Source organism: Elephantulus edwardii, unplaced genomic scaffold, assembly GCF_000299155.1.
Source record: "Elephantulus edwardii isolate Elephantulus edwardi_28Jun2011 unplaced genomic scaffold, EleEdw1.0 scaffold00038, whole genome shotgun sequence".
NCBI classification, from domain to species: domain Eukaryota; kingdom Metazoa; phylum Chordata; class Mammalia; order Macroscelidea; family Macroscelididae; genus Elephantulus; species Elephantulus edwardii.
Genome location: NW_006399788.1, coordinates 15,568,746 through 15,588,522, shown reverse-complemented (window position 1 = coordinate 15,588,522; position 19,777 = coordinate 15,568,746). Strand labels below are relative to the sequence as shown.

At 43.8% G+C, this 19,777-nt stretch overlaps 1 protein-coding gene across 1 annotated transcript in view; it reads left to right on the top strand.

The window, feature by feature from the left end:
• The window catches only part of SCARA5 (scavenger receptor class A, member 5 (putative)), a 212,166-nt gene that overhangs the window by 133,625 nt on the left and 58,764 nt on the right, over positions 1–19,777 (top strand). The window contains exons 4-6 of the mRNA XM_006884868.1: positions 8,494–8,574; positions 10,515–10,613; positions 13,446–13,502. Coding sequence (XP_006884930.1) covers positions 8,494–8,574; positions 10,515–10,613; positions 13,446–13,502 — 237 coding nt within the window. The remainder of the gene's footprint in view (positions 1–8,493; positions 8,575–10,514; positions 10,614–13,445; positions 13,503–19,777) is intronic.

Genomic DNA, 19,777 nt, shown 5'->3' with positions numbered 1-19,777 from the left:
AGAGACACAAACGTAGGTTATACACATGGACTTCACCTGATGGTATGCATAGGAATCAGATCGACTACATCTGTGGAAGGAACCGCTGGAGAAGGGTGCATATATATATTTATAATATGTCTTCTTGGTGGATTTATCCTCTAATTACTATAGAGTCTCCTTTCTTATGTTTTCTGGTGCATTTTGCCTTAAAGATTGATATTATTTCTACATATTTGGTTTGAGTTATTGCTTGCTTACTGTATTTTTTCCATTCTTCAAGTTTTAATTTGTTTATAACTTCATGTCTGCAAGGTTTGTCTCTTGTAGACACTATAGTGATTAGTCTTTTTTTTCTTAAAAATATATTTTCTGTCTCTTCACTGGTACAGTTTATCCATTTACATTCCATGTGCTTATCAATAGGTATGAATTTACTGTTGTCATTCTATTGTGTTTTTTATTTCTTTTGGTAATGCTGACAGTTTCTTTATACTTGCTTAATTTAATTTTCTGTGCTGAGTTCTTTTTGTTTTTTGGCTTTTCTTTGATCATTGTTGACTTTGTACTTACTACATTTTTACGTTTTCTTCTTTTATATTTTGAAAAGTAGGTTTATTAGCTTTCTTTGTGGTTGCCTTGAAATTTACCTTTATCTTCCTGGGTTTAAGACAGACTTTTATTTTTGGTGTTGCCTTGGCTGCCTCTCTTTATAAAAGTTCTATAACCACACCCTTTTTCTCCCTTTTTTGTTTTGACATTGTTTATAGATTGACATCTTTGGTTCTGTTTTCAGTCCCTTTTGTTTTGTTTTACTTTTGGGAATTCTTTTTCTGGGTTGACATCTGACTGATGATGTCTTATATTCTAATCTTGTTATCTGATGTTGTTAGTTCTCTGTAGATCTGCATTTCTTGTGAGGTTGCCCTAGTTTTTACTAATCCCTTTAATTTCTCTTTGCCTAGAAATGTCCTAATATCACCTTTGTGCTTGAGAGACAGTTTTGCTGGTTATCTTAAGCTGATCTCTAGAAAAGTAAAACCAGTGACATTTGGTCACTTGTTGAAGCTATCTTGCCCTACTTCTTTATGTAATCTGATATTGTCTGTTGTCTCTGGGGCACCAATGCTGTTATGATCATTTACTGTATGCCTGTGTGCTGTGTCCTGATTTTTTGTTTGGTTTTGATGTATCTGGTTAGGAGGTATGTATGCTACTCTGTTCTGACGGCACTGAAGCTTTCACAACCTGTTTTTTGGAGAGTAGGACAGTGGTTGGGTGTGTGAGCACATTTTTCTATTTACTGATCTTGCAGGATAACTGAGGATGTAACTAGGTTTTGCTGATGAGGTGAGAGGTTTGCTCAGCTAGTTATATGATCATGGGTGCAGCAAGCATTTTCACTGGTCACTGGGTTGGATGATGGATGTTGTGAATGAGCCCTGCCTGTAGCTGGGAAGTTGGATCAGCTGAGTCATTGGCCAACAGGTGGGTGATAGGGAAACGAAACAATTGTCCTAGGCATATGGGTCTGGAAAAGGTGGTTCAATTGGACACAAGTTTCCAGTTTCAGTGGTTGATGGTCTGTGGTGGCAAGTAGAGTTGATTTTGCCAGTCCACAGTTGTTCACAGGGAGAACATGCTCCTATCTGCTGAAGCATAACACAGAGAGAGGTGTGCTATTAGTCCTTAGGTCTTCAGCAAAAGTAGTTAGAGGCAGTAGAAGGAGCTGCTGGCCTTCAGGCCCCCAGCGTAGATGGCTGGATATAGGATCAGGTACCTACTGAAAAGTGGGACAATGATTACGGATGACAGAAGAAAAATTGATGTCTTTGAATTAGTGCCAAAGAAGAGTATTGTACATACCATGGACTGCCAAGACAACTAACAGGTCTATCCTAGAGAGGGTGAAACCAGGTTGCTCCTTGGAGGCAAGGATTTTAAAACTCCGTCTGACATTCTTTGGGCATGTTGCCAGGAGGGAACAGCCCTTGCAGAACTACATCATGTTTGAGAGGGTGGTAGGACAGTGCAGGAGAGGAAGATCTTGGATGAGATGGATTGACACAGCAACTGGGGTAATGGAGGTGGGGGTAGGTGTGTCAGAGTCCATGAGACTGGCTCTGTGACCTCACTTTCCACACCTGACTCCCTGTTGGAAAGGGAGTGGGGTTGTTCTGTGAACATTAGCAGTAGCTAATGTTATGTGAGCATAATAGTATCAGTGCCCCAGAGACATGACCACCCTACACCTTTCAAGGCTCAAAGAAAAGCACGCTGCCCTTGGAAACAGGACACAACTGCGTTGGCTGTTACTGTGCCTTTGTTACTGAGGCCTGATTCTCCTGAGCTGTAAATGGAGCTGATAATCCTGCCTCATCTGTATTTTCAGGGTCGTGAATGAGACACCTTAAATGATGACCATGGAGGAGCTCTCAAGACTGTAAAAGTAATCAATATAGGGAGCCCGGGGCCCCATGAAATGAAAGTGCAGTCTGTCCAGGAGGAGTTACTTGAGGGATCTGTGTCTGTCAGCTGCCCTGGGATTAGCATGTCTCTTAGAGTGATGTTTATGTTAAGATTTCAGTCACTTTGGAGCTGGCTTCAGGCCTGGTTCATTAGCTGTCATAATCATTTGTTCTTGGCCAGTAATTCCTCCAGTTCTAGTACATGTAGATCCCCCCAGCCCCAGTCGCTTGTTCCAGGATCCTGGGGAGAGACAAGAGCATTACTTTTCCTCCCAGTTGGCCAGACCCCAGAAAAAGCCTGTGTTCCTCCCAGATGCTCAGGCACATAGCTCTGGTTCTGTTCGGAAGATGCTTCCAGCATCTCACAGACACTCTGGGCAAGGACAGACCTGCACTGGGGAGCGTGGACCTGGACAAGGCTGGTAGATAGGCTCTGCTGAGGCTCTGAAAGGGGAACCAGGGCACAGGGCCAGGAAGGGTGCCTTTCCCCTCTCTGCTCCCCAGGCCCTCTGAGAGAGGCAGGCCAGGCAGAAGAATCTGGCACAGTGGCCAGGAAACCATAGAGGGGCCTCTGGAAGTTTCCACAGTCAAGGAGCAGTAGCCCACCTTAGAGAGTAGAACCTGTTGCTTGTTCCATCCCCTTTCCATGCTCTGGCCTCTTCCAGTGATGGGAAAGACGAGAACTGTGACCGTGTACAAAATTCAACATGTGAAAAGCTCAACTGGGTATGAGTGGGAGAAACTGATACCATAACAGCTTCTAAAATGTGCCAGAAGTCATTCTTTGACTCTCTACCATGTACCAAGTGCTAAGTGAGGCACCAGGCCACCGCACTACACTCCAGCCTCATAGATAGGCCTTCCACTTGGAAATCACAGTCTGTGAGGAGTATCAGCACCTGGTTAGTGATTCAAACCCACCAGCTACTTTGCAGGAAAAGATGTAACATTCTGCTTCTTTAAAGATTACAGCGTTCGAAACCATCTGGGGCAGTTATACTCTGCAATGCAGTTGCTGTGAAAGTGAAGTAGAGATAGGTCAAGAATAGCCTTGTTGGTGTTGTCATGTGTTGGCAAGTTGCCTGTGACTCATAGCAACTGTATGTACAATAGCTCTGAAGCCTGCCCTCTCCTGAGTCAGTCCCACTGTCTCCAGTACACCCAGTTACTGTGTAAATCTACCTCATTCAAAGCCTTCCTTTCTTGTGCTGTCCCCTCTGCTCTTCCAAACATGATGTCCTTCTCCAAGGACTGGTCCCTCCTGAAACATTTCCAAAGTATGTGAGATGGAGCTTCAGAATCCTAGCCTCCAAGGAGAAACTTGGTTTCAGCCTCTCCAGGACAAACATTTGTTCTCTTAGCAGTCCATGGTATGTCCAGTATTCTTTTCCAGCACCACAACTCAAAGGCATCAATTCATTTTCTGTCATCTTTAGGCATTGCCCAGCCAGTAACTACAAAGACCATGGCCTGGATCAGGCACACACACTAGTCTCTAGACTGACATCATTGCTCTTCAGAACTCTGGAGAGGTCCCTGACAGCAGATTTTCCTAATTCAATTAATCTTTTAATTTCCTGACTGTTGGTGTCAAGAGTGTTGATTGTAGAACCAAGCAAGCTGTAATTGTTAACAATTTCAGTCTCTTCTCCACCTATCATTGTGATACTAGTTGGCTCAGTGGTGAGAATCTTCGTTTCCTTGATGTTGAGCTTCAATCCATATTGAAGACTTTAACCTTCTGCAGCAAACACCTCAGATCCTCCTCAGTTTCAGCAAGCAAGGTTGTATCATCTGCATAAAGCAGATTGTTGATGAATCTTCCTCCAATCCTGATGCCACTCTTCTCCTAAAATCCAGCCTCCTGAATGATCTGTTATGAATTTAGATTGAAAAAGTATGGATATAGGCTACATCCCTGACACACTCCTTTCCTGGTTTTGAACCATGCAGTGTTTCCTTTTTCTGTTCTGACTACTGCTTCCTGGTCCAAATATAGGTTTCACATGAGCACACTTAAGTGTTCTGGGATTATCATCCTTCTCAAGGTTAGCCACAATTTGTTGTGATGCACACAGTCAAATGCCTTTGCATAGTCAATGTAACGCAAATAGACATTCCTCTGGTACTCTGTGCTTTCAGTCAAGATCCAGCCTTACCACTCAAAAATTTACCAAGCCCTTTTTATATATTTAGTATGTCATTTTATCCATTTACTCCTCACCACCAGTCTTCAATATGGATTGAAGCTTAACATCAAGAAGACAAAATTCTCATCACTGGGCCAACTAGCAGCACTATGATGGAGAAGAGATTGAGGTTGTTAACAATTGCAGCTTGCTTGGCTCCACAATTAACACTCTTGGCACCAGCAGTCAGGAAATCAAAAGACAAATTCCACAGGAAAAATCTGCAGTCAGAGACCTCTCAAGAGCACTGAGAAGAAACAGTGTCAGTCAAGAGACTAAGGTGCACCTGATCCAGGCCATGGTCTTTGTGGTTACTGGTTATGCATCAGAGAGCTGGACAGTGACTAAGGATGACAGAAGAAGAATTGATGCCTTCAAGTTGTGGTGCTGGGGAAGAGTCTAGAACATAGCATGGACTGCCTAGAAAACAAAGAGGTCTGTCTTGGAGAGAGTGAAACCAAGTTTCTCCTTGGAGGTTAGGATTTTGAAGTTCTATCTCACATACTTTGGACACGTGGTCCTTGGAGAAGAATATGCTCAGAAGGATGGAGGGACAGCACAGGAGAGGAAGACTTCGGATGAGATGGATTGACACAGACTCTGTGGAAATGGGGGTAATGTGTCGGAGTCAGTGAGACGGGCTCAAGAAAGAGTAGGCTTCAGAGCTCTTGTACATAGGGTCACTATGAGTTACAGATGACTCGACAGCACATAACTACAACCAGTATAATAGACAGAGAAAGAATTGTGAATGATTTCATCTTCCTGGGATCAACAATCAGCACCTTCATTACTGGAAGCCAAGAAATTAAGAGACATATTGGATTGGTCAAGTCTGCTGCGAGGGACCTCTTCAAAATGTTGAAGAGCAATAATCAGTTTGAAGACTAAGATATGCCTGATTCAGGCCATGGTCTTCTCATTCACCTGCTACATATGGGGAAGCTGGATACTGAATAGAGATGGCAGAGGTGGACTTGATGCCTTTGAGTTGTGGTGCTGGAGAAGAATGCTGAATATCCCATGGACTACCATATGAATGAACAGATATGTCTTGGGAAAAGTGTAGCTGGAGTGCTCCTTAGAAGCAAAGATGAAGAAGTTTCATCTTTCATACTTTGAACATGTAGCTAGGTGAGCCTATGCCTTGGAAAGGGACATCATCCTTGAAAAGATGAAAGGTTGGCGAAGAAGAGGGAGACACACACACATACCCCCCAGACAGATGAATTAACATGGTGATTTTGGCAATAGACTCTAGTGTGTCAGAGATGATGAGGAAGGTATGAGGGAGCGCAGGGTGCAGGTCAGCTGTTTGTAGAATCATTATGAGTTGTCCTAAACGTGATGGCACTTAACAACATGACAATCACTGTATGATAAAGGCATTTTAGCTCCATTTTCTAGAACCAGAACCTCAACCTAAGATGCGCCATGTCTGTATGCGAAACCAGCTTCCCAGGTTATCTTTTTCATCCTCACGCTCCAGTACTTAAAGTTCTGTTCTACTGGATTCTCATTCTCCCTCTTTGGGAATCACGCCTGGAAAGATCCCTACACTAAGTCACATCAACACCAGTGCAAATAGAACAAGTTGGAGTGTGAGTGCCATTGCATCCATTATGGGCTCAATTCTTGGAACACTGAATGCTTTACAGAGAAGGTTGGGTGGGGGGTCGGGGTTCATAAAGAGAGAGAAGGGGTAAGGTGTCCCACCAGGGACTCTAGATGGGTCATAGAGCATGAGTGAGTGCAGAGATAGCTAGTCTTATTTTACTTTTCTTCACAGAACAGTGGATGTTATAAAACCAAGTCCTCTTCAAATGATTTATGTAATTTGTGAATTTTGAACTTGTGGATTACTTTTCCCTGTGCATGTGCCATGTGGTTATTAAGCAGCTGTCATCTTTGATTAGGGTCTGAGGACAGTGTCAACTTTTGGAACGTGTCAGTACATCTCGATCTTGGCTGCGTGGTTGTTTTGTGTGTATGAACACCCTCTGATCTCATGGTGTTGTTCATTCATCAAGTATTTGTTGTGAAAGCTACAACTGCTATGCCGTGACTATATATGCTGTTTTGGCTTATTTCTGGATCTTTATTTTCTATCCCAAAGCATTTTGACAAGTAGAATCAGGAGTCAAGAACTGGGAGTCTGGTTCTTCAGAGCAGATAGAAAGAAAACTCAGTGGCTGTCAGGTTGACACTAGTGGTGACCCCATGTAGGTCAGAGCACAACCGTGTTTCAGTGGCTGGTTTTCCTGATGGAGACAGCCAAGATTTTCTTCTGAGAAACTTTGGGGTGCACTTGAACCACCCCTTTATTTATTACAAGCACTCTTTGTTCCAAGGAGATGGTGATTTTGTTAAGAAAGAGAATACACAGTCACCTATGACTACAGGATGAGGCGGTGTGAGATAGATAAATGTCAAATGCTACAAAATCTTAAGTGCAAGCAGAGTGTGCCCACTTTTAACAGGAATCTTCTGTCACAGGTTTCATCACCAAGAAGGTGGGAATGAGCAAGTCCCTGGGGGCAAGTGGTAGGAAACTGGCAGGACCCCGCCCCCCCCCCAGCTCACCACATGGTGGGCACAGAAGGCGTGGTGCGGTGGCAGGAAGGTATAATGTGTTCTGGGAATAGCGAGGCATCTAGCCCAGTGTGTGTGGCAGAGTGGACTGGGGCCAGCCAGACCCGGCTGAAATAGTGGCTCCTTCGCTTGCTGCTTAGCTCTGTGACCTCAGACAAGTAACGTCAACATATGTTGTTGTTGTTATGATTACTGAATAAAATCACTTGTGCTAAAACATCTTCCACACCACAAAAGCCCCACTCAGGAGCAATTAGAAACTCAGTCTTCCAACCAGGTACTCAAGCCAGAAATCTGGACATTATCCTGGCCTCCTTCCTTGCCTTCCTCCGTGTTTAGCCAAGTTCTGGCTTTTCTACATTTTCAACAGCTTTTGAAGGTGTCACTTGCCTGCCACCTGACCACCACCTCCTTGATCCCAGGCCCCATCATCTCACACCAGCTGCAGCCCCCTCACAGGGCCTCCGGCTTGTGGTTCCCTCCACAACCCATTTTCTGCACCCCAGCCAGAGCCATCTTTCTCATATGCAGATCTGACCACTTTCGGGTCCTTCCTGTGGCTTTGAAGGTCCTTGGGGCCCAGGCCAATACTTCGTCTGCTCTTCAGAGAGCTCTGGTGGGATAGTCGTAAGGGAGTAGTGCTGCTAACCCAAGGGTGAGCCTCTCTGGTGCTTTGGATCCACAGCAGCTCCAAAAAGACAGTTTCCTCCAATACAGTTTACCTCAGAAACCCAATGGAAGGTTAGCTGTGAGTCCATCTGACTCTAAATCAATGAGTTAGGGCTGTGCTAGGCTGATCTTCAAGACCATCCCCTTTCTAACTTCAGTGAATCTTCCCACCACTCCTTCCACTCCCATCATATTTTACATGTCTCTTTCTTACCTTGAATCTCCTAGATAGAGGATTTCTTCTCTCAGACTGTTGACATTGGGTGCTGTCCAGTTAATTCTGACTCAGCAACCCTATGTGACAATCTTTCTCCCAAAGAGCACTTGCATGGGTTTGAATAACTAACCGTGCTTTTCCGCTGTGCCACCAAGGATCTTACCGGCCTTGGCTACCTTCTGGGTATCCTTGTTTTTTAATTTAGATTCTTTCAAGAAGCCTTCCATGACCTCCCAAGACTGGGTTAGGTGGCGTCCCATGTGCCTTGAAGCATAATGCCGTCCTTCCTTCTTCCAGAGAGGGAGATCTTGTTTCCGCTGGGGACCTGCTGTTCCAGAAAGCAGCCTCCTAACTTTGGTGCTCTTTGTAACCCTTTCAGGACCACCAGGACCCAAAGGCGATCAGGGGGATGAAGGGAAGGAAGGCGAGCCTGGAATGCCTGGACTGCCTGGACTTCGAGGTAACGAAGGCTGCCAGCAAAGGGAGGAGCTGAGGGCCCAGGCGTGTCCTGCTCTAGAGTCCGAATGCTGGGGCAGTAGAACCTCTGGTCTGGAGCAGACAGACCAGTGCTTCAGAGAGACAGGAGGAAAGTTAATCCATCCATTTCTGAGGTCCACCCACACTCTTGGGGCCACCTGATCCTCCTCCAGCCATTTGCGTTCAGCACTGGAGGAATAACTACTGAGAGACAGGTTTGCTCCACATCTTAGAAGAAGGCCAAAGAAAACCAACTGACATTCAAAGTGGAAAGAACAATTAGTCAATTAGTTAAGAGTACTCTGCTTTGCAGAGATAACTATGGGCTTAGGTCAGGCCTCATGGGGGCCCAGGGCGCTCACTCATTGTTGTTGATTCTGGCTCCCTGTAGTGAAGTGTGGGCCTGTAGCCATGAGGACTTGTGGCCTGGAGCCCTGGAACTGGCCGCGCAGCAGGCCACCCATCCCATCTACTGACCTTGCTCAACCCCTCCATCCTCTTCAGCCTTCACTCTCCTTTACCATATCTCCTTGGGTTTAGGAGAATAATGAATGCAAGGTACCTTATTGGTTTGGGTTTTCTTTAAAAAAAATATGCACTTGAGCTATTTATGTCTTCCCCCTACTCACTACAGACCTCCGCCCTGTCTTCTATCTCTAAGTACCAAACCCTTTGCTAACTACGAGCTTTCATTTCAGAAAGACCCAGGCTCAGACTCTGTTTCTAACATCCTTTATTTTGTGACCTTGGGCAGGTTATTTAACCTCTCCTGGCTTCAGTTTCCTCATCTGTAACATAGATGAAATAATATTGGCCTCAAAGTTTGCTGTGAAGATTAAATGAAATAATTGTCTGAATAGCATCCAGAACAATGTTTGGCACATCAAAAGTCCTCAAAATTATTTGCCAGATTTAAATCTCAGGCATAGCTAATGGTGAAGGAATATCTCTCAAATAAATTTGGTACCACAATTATAACTTACAACAAAGTTGAACCTTTCATGGATAGTTTTGTCTCTGGATTTTCCAGAGGACCAAACTAATGGTATTTTTATAAAGATAGATAGATGATAGATAGATAGATAGATAGATAGATAGATAGATAGATAGATAGACAGATAGATAGATAGGAAAGGTCTTTATCTCAAGGAAATGGTTCATGGTTATAGAGACTGGAAAGTCTCAAGTTGATAGGTCAGATGTCAGGTTGGAGGCTTCTCCTGACTTACGTAGCTGTAGGGAGTAAAGTCAGCTTCTACAAACACATAAACCAGTAGCCTGCCATCTGACCTGCCACTCTAAGATTTGTCAAACCCTACAGCTGCTGTACTCTGCTGGCTCAGCGGCTGCAGAGGCTAATAAAATAAGCAGGCAATGCCTAGAAACTAGCTGGCTCACGTTCAAAGAACCAGAGGTCAGGTGATAATGAGCCAGATGCATGATCCTGGTGGAGTAAAAAGTCAGAGAGCATTACCAGAGCATTCATATATATTGAGTGCAGGCCACAATCCCTAAGGAAATTCCTTTTCAACTGATAGGCTGCTCATAGCAGGTCTCATCATGGAGGTGATTACATAGCCACTTTATTATGGTTTTGTGATAACCACCTTACTTATAGGAGGACAACTACATCATAACCGCCAAACCACTAAGAATCATGACCTAGCCAAGGTAATACAAAATCTTAGCCATGCACAGGTTCTGAGCCTACCTGGATGAAAGGTACTGATGGAGGTTGGAGTTGACCTTTTGACACTTCCTTTACTGCATCTTTAACTTAACTGACAGAAGATTCAGGAAGCAAAGGTTAGGGGAGGATCTGTGGTTGAGGTAGATCATTGAAGTAGACAGTGACTCTAAGGGGTCCTATTTCCATGTATGAGTCCCTGTTTCCACCATCTGTCTCTTTCTACCCACCCCCAGGTCTTCCAGGGGAGAGAGGGACCCCAGGATTACCAGGCCCTAAGGGCGATGATGGAAAACTGGGAGCCACCGGACCAATGGGCATGCGTGGGTTCAAAGGTAATGATGAATCTCCATCAAGTCCCTGTGGAGCAGCTTAGGTATTGATAGGTAAACAGGTTCTAACGGTAACCTTGGGCACATCATTTCATACGTGTAAGCTTAAACTTCTTTATCTAAAGGCCAGAAATCTTCATAATACTTAACATATGTCAAGAGTCTGTCATTAGAATTATTATTGTTAGGTGCAATCTGCCAAGTTGATTCCAATTCATAACAGCCCCATGTGACAATAGACCTACCCCATAGGGCTCTCGTAGCTCTTATCTTTACAGGAGAACACCAACTCTTTTTCCCATGAAGCTGATGGGTGCCTTTGGTAAGCTCAGCTTTTGTTGTGTGCCATAGAGTTGGAACCAATTCATTGCTGACCCTCCAGCGAGTTTTCAGAGGCAGTTAATTGCAAAGGAGGAGAGTGCATATCCTTGTGTTGCTTAATCATTTGCACCACAGCTTCTGGTCATAAAGGTTAAATGAATAATTTATAGATGAAGAAAGAGAGTAAGGATGTCAGTTTAAACACTAAGGTATGCCTGATCCAAGTCATGGTGTTTTAAATTGCTTCCTGTGCACCTGAAATTTGGAGAATGAATAAGAATGGCCAAAAAATAAGCAATGCCTTTGAATTGTGGTGTTGGAGAAGATTATTGGATATACTAAAGACTATCAATAGTGCAAACAAATCTGTCTTGGAGGACGTGCAATTGGGGTGTGCCTTAGAAACGAGGATGGTGAAATGTCTTATATACTGTGGGAGTATTGTCAGGAGAGAACCATGTTGTGGGAATCATTCTGGGGAATGGAGAGGATCAGTGTAAGAGAGGTAGACCTTCAACAAGATATATTGGCATACTGACTAGAATAGTGGGCTTGAGCTGACAGAGTGTGAGGATGTCACAAGATAAGACAAGGTTCTGATCTGTTCTTCATAAGATTGTCATGAGCTGCCTACCAACAACTAAAGGGAACGCTAATGGTAGAGTGGTAAGGAGTTGTGCTGCCAACCCAAAGGCATGCAGGTTGAGTCCACCAGCTGCTGCATGGGAGAAAGATGGGCAGTTTCCTCCTGTGTAGGTTTAAATCACTAATAATGTTCCAATTTCCCCTCCTTTCCTGTTGCTATATAATTTCCTAACATTAACTTTATTTTTCTCTTTTGGAGACCTTAACTTATAGACTCTCACTTTTCATGCTACTTTCTAAAGTGTCCAGGCCTCCTAACATTATTTTTCAGATAATCTCTACATGGACATACTGCTATCTGACATGCTGAGTCTACTAGAATGGTCTCTTAATCTTGAGTCACTAGAATATACCATATTTGATCTGGAGTCACTAGGACATCTACTTTCCAGTTAATGATTAAGCAGGCTGAAGCCTTCCCCTTCATTCATGATGCACTTTAAAAAAAATACTTTAAAACAGATTATGAAAACTGTACATGTTTTTTTTCAAATTAAATAGCACAGAAATGTGTAAAGGGAGAAATGAGCATTTCCTCCCCCTCTTCCATTGGCACTTGGAATAACTACTATAAACACTTTGGAGCGTGTCCTGCCAGACCTTTTCCTAAACACATACATATATGCATATATGTGTACACATTTGCCTTTGTTTTTCAAACTCTGATTACATTCAGCATTCCTCCCCGTAGCATGCTGACTTTCTCTTTTCACTGGACCATATGCGATTTTGCAGTTACCTTTTCCGGAAACACTTGGAATAAAATTTCCTGTTCAATTTAATGCCCACCAAGTAGTAGTGTCAGAACCTTCTCCTTCTTTGTAGAATGAGACAGGAACCTGGAAATGTGCTCTGTTCTTTTAACAGTCTCCTGAGAAGGAAATGCCACAACTCCCTGGGAAAATCTCCCTTGTGTTTTATAGCCTGTCCCACCGGAAGACCTGCCTGACATATAACCGATTTTGCATCTTATATATACAAAACTAATTTTCCCTCCCCATAGTGCTTAGATGTAGACTTTTAAAACCTTGACAGTTTAATAGGAAGACCTTTGTAATCCTTCTATCTTGTTATTTCAATCTGTGCTGCCTTCACTTGATTTAGTTTGCTGTTGTTGTTGTTGCTGTCTTCATGGACCATCGAGTTGGATTTCACTTATTGCTGGCCCTCCGGTGGGTTTTCAGAGGCAGCGCATCACACAGGAGACGGCCCATCTTTCTTCTATGGAGCAGCTGGTGGATTCAAACCACATGCCTTTGGGTTGGCAGCACAACTCCTTACCACCAGGCCACCAGAGCTCATCTACTTTAATTAAAAGGAAATGAAACTTTCTTCTGGACCCCCTCCTCTTTCCCAAGAGCCTGCAATATAGTTGTTGCTTTTGTTATGTGTCTTTGAGTCAACTTAAACTCATAGTGACGCTATGGACAACAGATTGAAACCTTGCCTTATCCTGTGCCAACCTCATGATCTTTGGCATGCTCAGCCCATTGTTACAGTCACTGTGTCATTACAATTGGGCATACTTTTACCTTCCTCACTGTGCCATGCCCTCCAGGAACTGCTGGCTCTGGCCTGAGGGCACCTCTTAGTTTTGGTCAATAGATCTGCAGAAAACGTTTTCTTTCTTGCTCATTGCCATAGTTGTTGTTGTCATTATGTATTGTCGAGATGGATCCAGCACATAGCTGACCCTCAATCAGATTTTGGGAAGCTATAAATCACACTGAAGGAGATTGTCTATCTTTCTTCTGTAGAGGAGTTGGTGCATTTGAACTGTGTGCCTTTGAGTTGGCAGAACTCCCTACTGTATTCATTAATGAACTTTGTTTTCAACTCTAATGTCCAATTTCTTACTCTCTGTTTCAGGAGACCGAGGCCCAAAAGGAGAGAAAGGAGAGAAAGGAGACAGAGCAGCAGATGCTGGTAAGGAAATTCGATTGGTATCCTGGAGTACCCTGCCAAAACAAATGTAGCTATCAATCACACAGACCCACAGGATAAGGGCTTCTGAAGCTGGAGGACTCAAGTAATCACAGGAGCTTTCCTTGCTTCCTCAAGGCTCTGCTTTTCACGGGAACGGTCTCAATTTCTACAGGCAATGGAAGCCTATAGGTTGTGTAGGTGGATCTGGAGACGGAGAGCCTGCGCTCCCTCTTGACTGCCTTGCCAGTTAGCTGTGTTATGTGTACCTCAGCAATGGTAATGTATGAAATAAAGAGAATGAGAGTTCCAACTCCAAAGAGTCAGTCACTGTGACACAAAGATGCTTAATCTATGTCAGGCACTTACTGCAGGGCCTGGGCATCTGATGAGCTCTCAGTGGGTGTCATTACGATTCTGATAGACTCCAAAATCACTGGAGATACTTGCTAAAATTCACCTACGTGACTTATTAAAATGCATTATTTCGTGGTTACTTTCATGGGGGAAAGTACAGAGACAAAGACAAATTGAGAATCCTGCAGGAAGAGATGGTACCACTCGGCTTCTCTCCTTTGCCACTGAAGGAGCAGTGAGACTGGAGAGCTCATTATCTGGCAGACAACCAAGCAGAAAAAAACAGGGGTCTTTCTGACAAGAGGCCCTTCTAGGATGTTTACAAGGAAAGCCAGTTTATCTCATTAAACCACTCTTTTTCTAGGATTTCTTTTATTTCCCCTCAAGGGCAATGTGTAGAACCTTGGCAAGATTTCCAGAGGAAGATGAATTAATATTCTTAGCCAACTTAAAAGAAAAAAAAAATAATAAAATACCAGCATACGTTATTTGTTGAGCTCTGAAATGCCGCCATTGTTTGGAATAAGCAGCTTATCTTCTTCTGGGGCATCTAGGCTCCACTCTTGGCTCTGCAGGACCTGGAGTTGGGGGGCCTGCCTCCTAGGTTCTGCTGTAGAAACTCAAGGGCAAATACCACTGCAGATTCAGGGGTGACACTCAATTTGTGGTTCCCTAAAGGTGATTGCCTTTGTTTCAGTATGTTAACAGTTTCTTCCCAATTAGTGCAACTTCTTACCACTAGGTCATTAGAGGCACGTACATGCTAGGAAAGGCTACTTCTTGGAGAGGGACATCATGTTTGGAAAGGTGGAGAGACAGTGAAGGAGAGGAAGACCCTCAGGCAGGTGGATTGACACAGTGACTGCAGCAGTGGACTCTGTGTGTCGGAGATAGTGAGGATGGCACAGGACAGCACAGGGTTCAGATCTGTTGTTCGTAGGGTCGCTATGGATTATATTTGACTTGATTGCACCTAACAGTAACAACATTAGTGCAGGTCCAGGGTGGGGTAGGGTTGAGCAGCAGAAGTAGGGTAGGGCTGAAGGTTGTTTGTAGGCACTGGCTAATTGATTCTATCTCATGGCAACCTTATTAATAACAGAATGTAACCTTGCCCTAAACTTTGCGGCCCATATTGTCTTCCCTGTTCATGCTCATTGCTTTTTTTTTTTTTTTAAGGATTTTTTTTTGTTTGGGGTTTGGGTGTTTTTTTCAAGTAGATTTTTGTTGTTGTTTTTAAGTTATACATCTGTTTCCAGTCATATCAACCCTGTGTGACAGAAAACTGACCTATGGGGGTTTAAGACTGTCATCTTTACAGGAACAGATTGCCAAATCTTTATTTTTATTGTACTTTAAAAAAAATTTATATTGTTTTGCATACTAAGTTAATATACAGTGTGTTTCACACCATCCTTAATTCACATTGTTTCATACATTCATTCTTATTTATTATGATTTTATAAAACCAATCACCATTAAGCCATGTTCTTAATTACCCTGTCTTTCCAGATCTCATTTCCTTTATTCCTTCTCCATCCGCCCACCAAAGTGTGTGATCCCATGATTATGATTCCCCCATGCCCATCCTCACCCCTCTGTTCCCACCCTCGCCCCTAGGGCCCCCATACACATTTTACTAGTTATCCTTCTCTTTTTACAATAATCGTCCTATACCGTATTTCTCCTTAGGGGAATGAGTTAGTTCACTCAACATAATGCCCTCCAGTCTCTCCCAAGTTATGTAGTCATTTTCAAAACCATTGCTCCTATATGCTGCATAGTATTCTATCCTGTGAATATACCATAATTTCTCAATCCATGCGACTCTGGTTGGACAGCTGGGCTGTTTCCACGTTCTTGCTATGGTGAATAACACTGCTATACACATTGGTGTACAGATCTTCGTTTGTGCCTCAGTTCTCATTTTCTCAGGGTATACTCCAAGAAGTGGAATATCTGGGTCATATGGAATTTCTATGTTCAGCTTTTTTATGAAACACCAAACTGCCTTCTAGAGTGGTTGTACCATTTTACAACCCCACCAGCTGTGTATGATAGAGTTCCTGTCTCTCCACATGACTCCACCATTTATTGCTCTCAAGCCCACTGTTGAAGTCACTGTGTGCCAGTCCATCTCACTGAAGGGGTTGAGGGTAATAAGGACCAAAGAGGATGAGAGAAGCTTGGCCCTTTTCGTTCTTCACAGCCCAGACCAACCAAAAGGTTTGCTTTTCCCCTTCTTGCTAGCTTCTGCCCTCAACCAGCAGATCTCACTCCTAAAAAGTGCCCTTTCCTAAGATCTCAGGCTCCCACTATAACATTTTGTTATGGTTTAGGTGTCATCAAGTCAAGTACAATACACAGAGACCCTCTGAATAACAGACCTGAACCCTGTTCTTACCTGTGCCATCCTTGTCATCTCTGACTTGAGCCCATGGCTGTAAGTCACTGTGTCAGTCTAACTTGCTGGGAATCTTCCTCTCTTTACTGACCTGCCAACATTCCAATCATGACCTTCTTTTCCAAGGAATAGCCTCTCCTAGCAACATGTCCAAAGTATGAAAGATGATGCCTTGCCATCTTTGCCTCCAAGGATCACACTGGCAGCCCTTTCCAGAACCTATCTATTCTTTAGGGAATCCATACAATATACAGTACGCTTCTCCAACACCATAACTCAAAGACATCAATTCTTCTTTTGTCATCCTTATTCACTATCTCGCTCTCGGATGTATGGCAAGTGATTGAAAGCCCATGAGCTGAATCAAGCACACCTTAGTCTTCAAAGTGGTGTCATTACTGTTCAGTATTTTGGAGAGGGCCCTGACAGAGGACTTGACCAATACAATACATCTCCTGATCTCCTGGCTTCTGGCACCAAGGATGTGGATTGTTGACCCATACAAGATGTAATCATTGGCAACTTCAATTCTTTCTCTGTCTATCATGATATTGTCTGTTGGCCCAGAGGTGAGGCCAGTAACACTTTGTTGTTGCTGCTGCTATTGTTGTTATGTGCTGTCAAGTTGACTATGACCTATAGCAACCCCGTGAATAATGTCTCTGAACCTTGCCTTGTTCTGAGCTATTTCACCACCTCAAACACACTTGATCTCATTGTCACAGTCATTGTGTCAATCTGTCTGATCTAGAGTCTTCTTCTTCTGCACTGACCCTCTACCCTCCATATCAGGATGTCCTTCTCCAAGGACTGGTGCCTCCTGGCCGTGTGCCCAAAGTATATGAAATGAAGCTCCAAAATCCTTGTCTCCAAAGAGCAGATTGGTTTCACCCTCTCCAGAACAGACCTGTTTATTCTCTTGGCAATCCATGGTATGTTCCGTACTATTCTTCAGCACCACAACTCAAAGGCATCAATTCTTCTTCTGTCATCTTTATTCATTGTCCAGCTCTCAGATTAATAACAAGCAACTGAGAAGACCATGGCATGAATGAGGTACACCTTAGTCTCTAGACTGACATCATTGTTTTTTAGTACTCTGGAGAGATCCCTGACAGCAGATTTTCCCAGTGCAATTCATCTTTTGATTTCCTAACTGCTGGTGCCAAGAGTGCTGATTGTGGATCCAAGCAAGATGAAATCATCAACAACATCAATCCTTTCTCCATCTGTCATGATACTGCCTACTGGCCTGGTGCCAAGAACACTTTGTTGTTGTTATTGTTGTTTTTATGTGCTGTCGAGTCGCCTGCGACTCATAGCAACTCTATGTACAACAGCTCTGAACCCTTCCCTGTCCTGAGCCAGTTTCACTGTCTCTTACATACCAACCCCTATTGCCCCAATTACTGTATCAATTCATCTCATCCAAGGTCTACCTCTCATGCACTGTCCCACCACCCTTCCAAGCATGATGTCCTTCAAGGACTGGACCTTCCTGGCCACATTCTCAAAATATGTGCGACAGAGCTTCAAAATCCTAGCCTCAAGCTAACCTCATATGTCCTATGCCCTTCCCTTGCCTAGGCTGGTGGTTAAAAAGTTCAAATTAGAAAACCATCTGTGGTGCATTCTGACCTCTAAAGTGATGGAGACCCATGTGGAGAACCAGCGGAGGTGCCCTGGCGTATCCTGGACTCTCCGTCCCCACGTCTCCTTTGACGTTACAATCCACAAAGCAGTTTATGTTCTTTACAGTTTTTCTAGCATTATCTAGAGTCTCTTTCAAGAGCTGCCAAGGACTTATTAACAGGACTGGGAGTCTTCCAGCCAGATGAGGAGATTTGGTGGACTTTACTGGGAGCCAAAATGAAAGCGTTTTGAAGGCAGAGCAAGGGGGTCTGGATCCTATTTCTGTGATTCCTGACTTATGTGACAGATAGAAGTCACATCTCTCGTGGGCTGATGCTAAAGATTGTCTCAGCAATGCTGCTTTCTTTCTCCTACTCTGTTTGTTGACTGTTTTCTGACAGAAAGCTGCCAAGGTAGCCAAGAAAGATCGTGACATTTAGCTCTGTGAAATAAATAAATCCTGATGGGTTGAAGAAGAAGGGAGGAGCTGTAGAAAGTTGACCTTTGAAAGGAGATCAGAGACGCTGCCCACATACCAGAGGCGTTCTTGTCAGGGGTTCTTTGGCCCTGTTCTGGACAGGAGGAGGTCCAAGTGCAGCAGAACCCAGGGGAAGGTGATGGCTGTGGAGGGCAGTTACCACAAATGTGAAGGATGCTTTCATGGCTATTTACCTTGCTTGTTGGCTGAGCTGGTTGGGGAGGCTCTACCCTTGAGCTGGAGACACGGGAAGAGGTTGGCAATATGGTGCTCTTCTGGAGATGGGTGGGGACCTCCGGGGGAAGGGTGCCTAATCCATTTGGCTCCGGAGCCTTTTGACTACGCACATCAGCTCTGGCCGGCCATTCCTTGGGCTCTGATGGCTTTCTTTCCTGCCCTAAGGAGGTTACACCCTCACAAAAGTCCCGAATTCAGACAAAGCCCTTGCATAAAGTACTAAACTTTTCCTTCCTCTCCCCTGACAAGATTGAAAATGTTGTTTCCATGAATGATGGAACTGGATGATAAGCTGGCTCAGTAAAGAGGACTCCACTGTGACACTCACCCAGAGGTCACACCTTTCTGGAAGTTCGTTTCCACTTGCTGTCCCTCAGGAGAAAGATGTAGACCCTTTGGAAGGGCATGTATAAGTCAGTTCCAACTCACTGACAATGAGTTTTTAGTTGCACAACATGAGGAGGAACTTGGGATGGATAAAAAAAATTGTAGAGTAAGAAAACTGGAAGGTCACAAAACAACCATGAGATAGCATCTCACCTCAGTAAGAATAGCAAAATTTTACCAGAACAACAAACATCAAATGCTGGCAAGGTTGTGGAGAAACTGGAACCCTTATTCACTGTTGGTAGGAGTGTAAAATGGTGCAACCACTCTGGAAGGCTGTATGGTGCTTTCTCCAAAAGTTGCAAACAGAGATACCATTTGACCCAGCAATTCCACTACTGGGAATTTACCCTAAAGAAACCATAACTGCCACCTAAGCATATATATGCAGAATCTTGTTTATTATGACTTTGTTCACAATAGCAAAGATCTGGAAACACCCCAAGTGCCAATCAACAAACAAATGGATAGAGAAACTCTAGTATATTCACACAATGCAGTACTATGCAGCATTGAAAAATGAGGAGCTCATGAAACATTATGCAAAATGGATGACCTTGGAGGACATTATGCTGAATGAAATATCTCAATCACAAAAGGACAAATATTGCATAGAGCCACTGTTGGAAAACGGGACTGACATCGGTGTTGAGGGAAGACAGAGAAGGAAGGGAGGAATGATGTACTTTGCATTGAACAGATAAGGAAGAGAACTGTTTAAAAGGGACATATGATTGGGTATTATTGTCATGGCAAGGGTCCAGAATGAAGTCTGCACAGTGG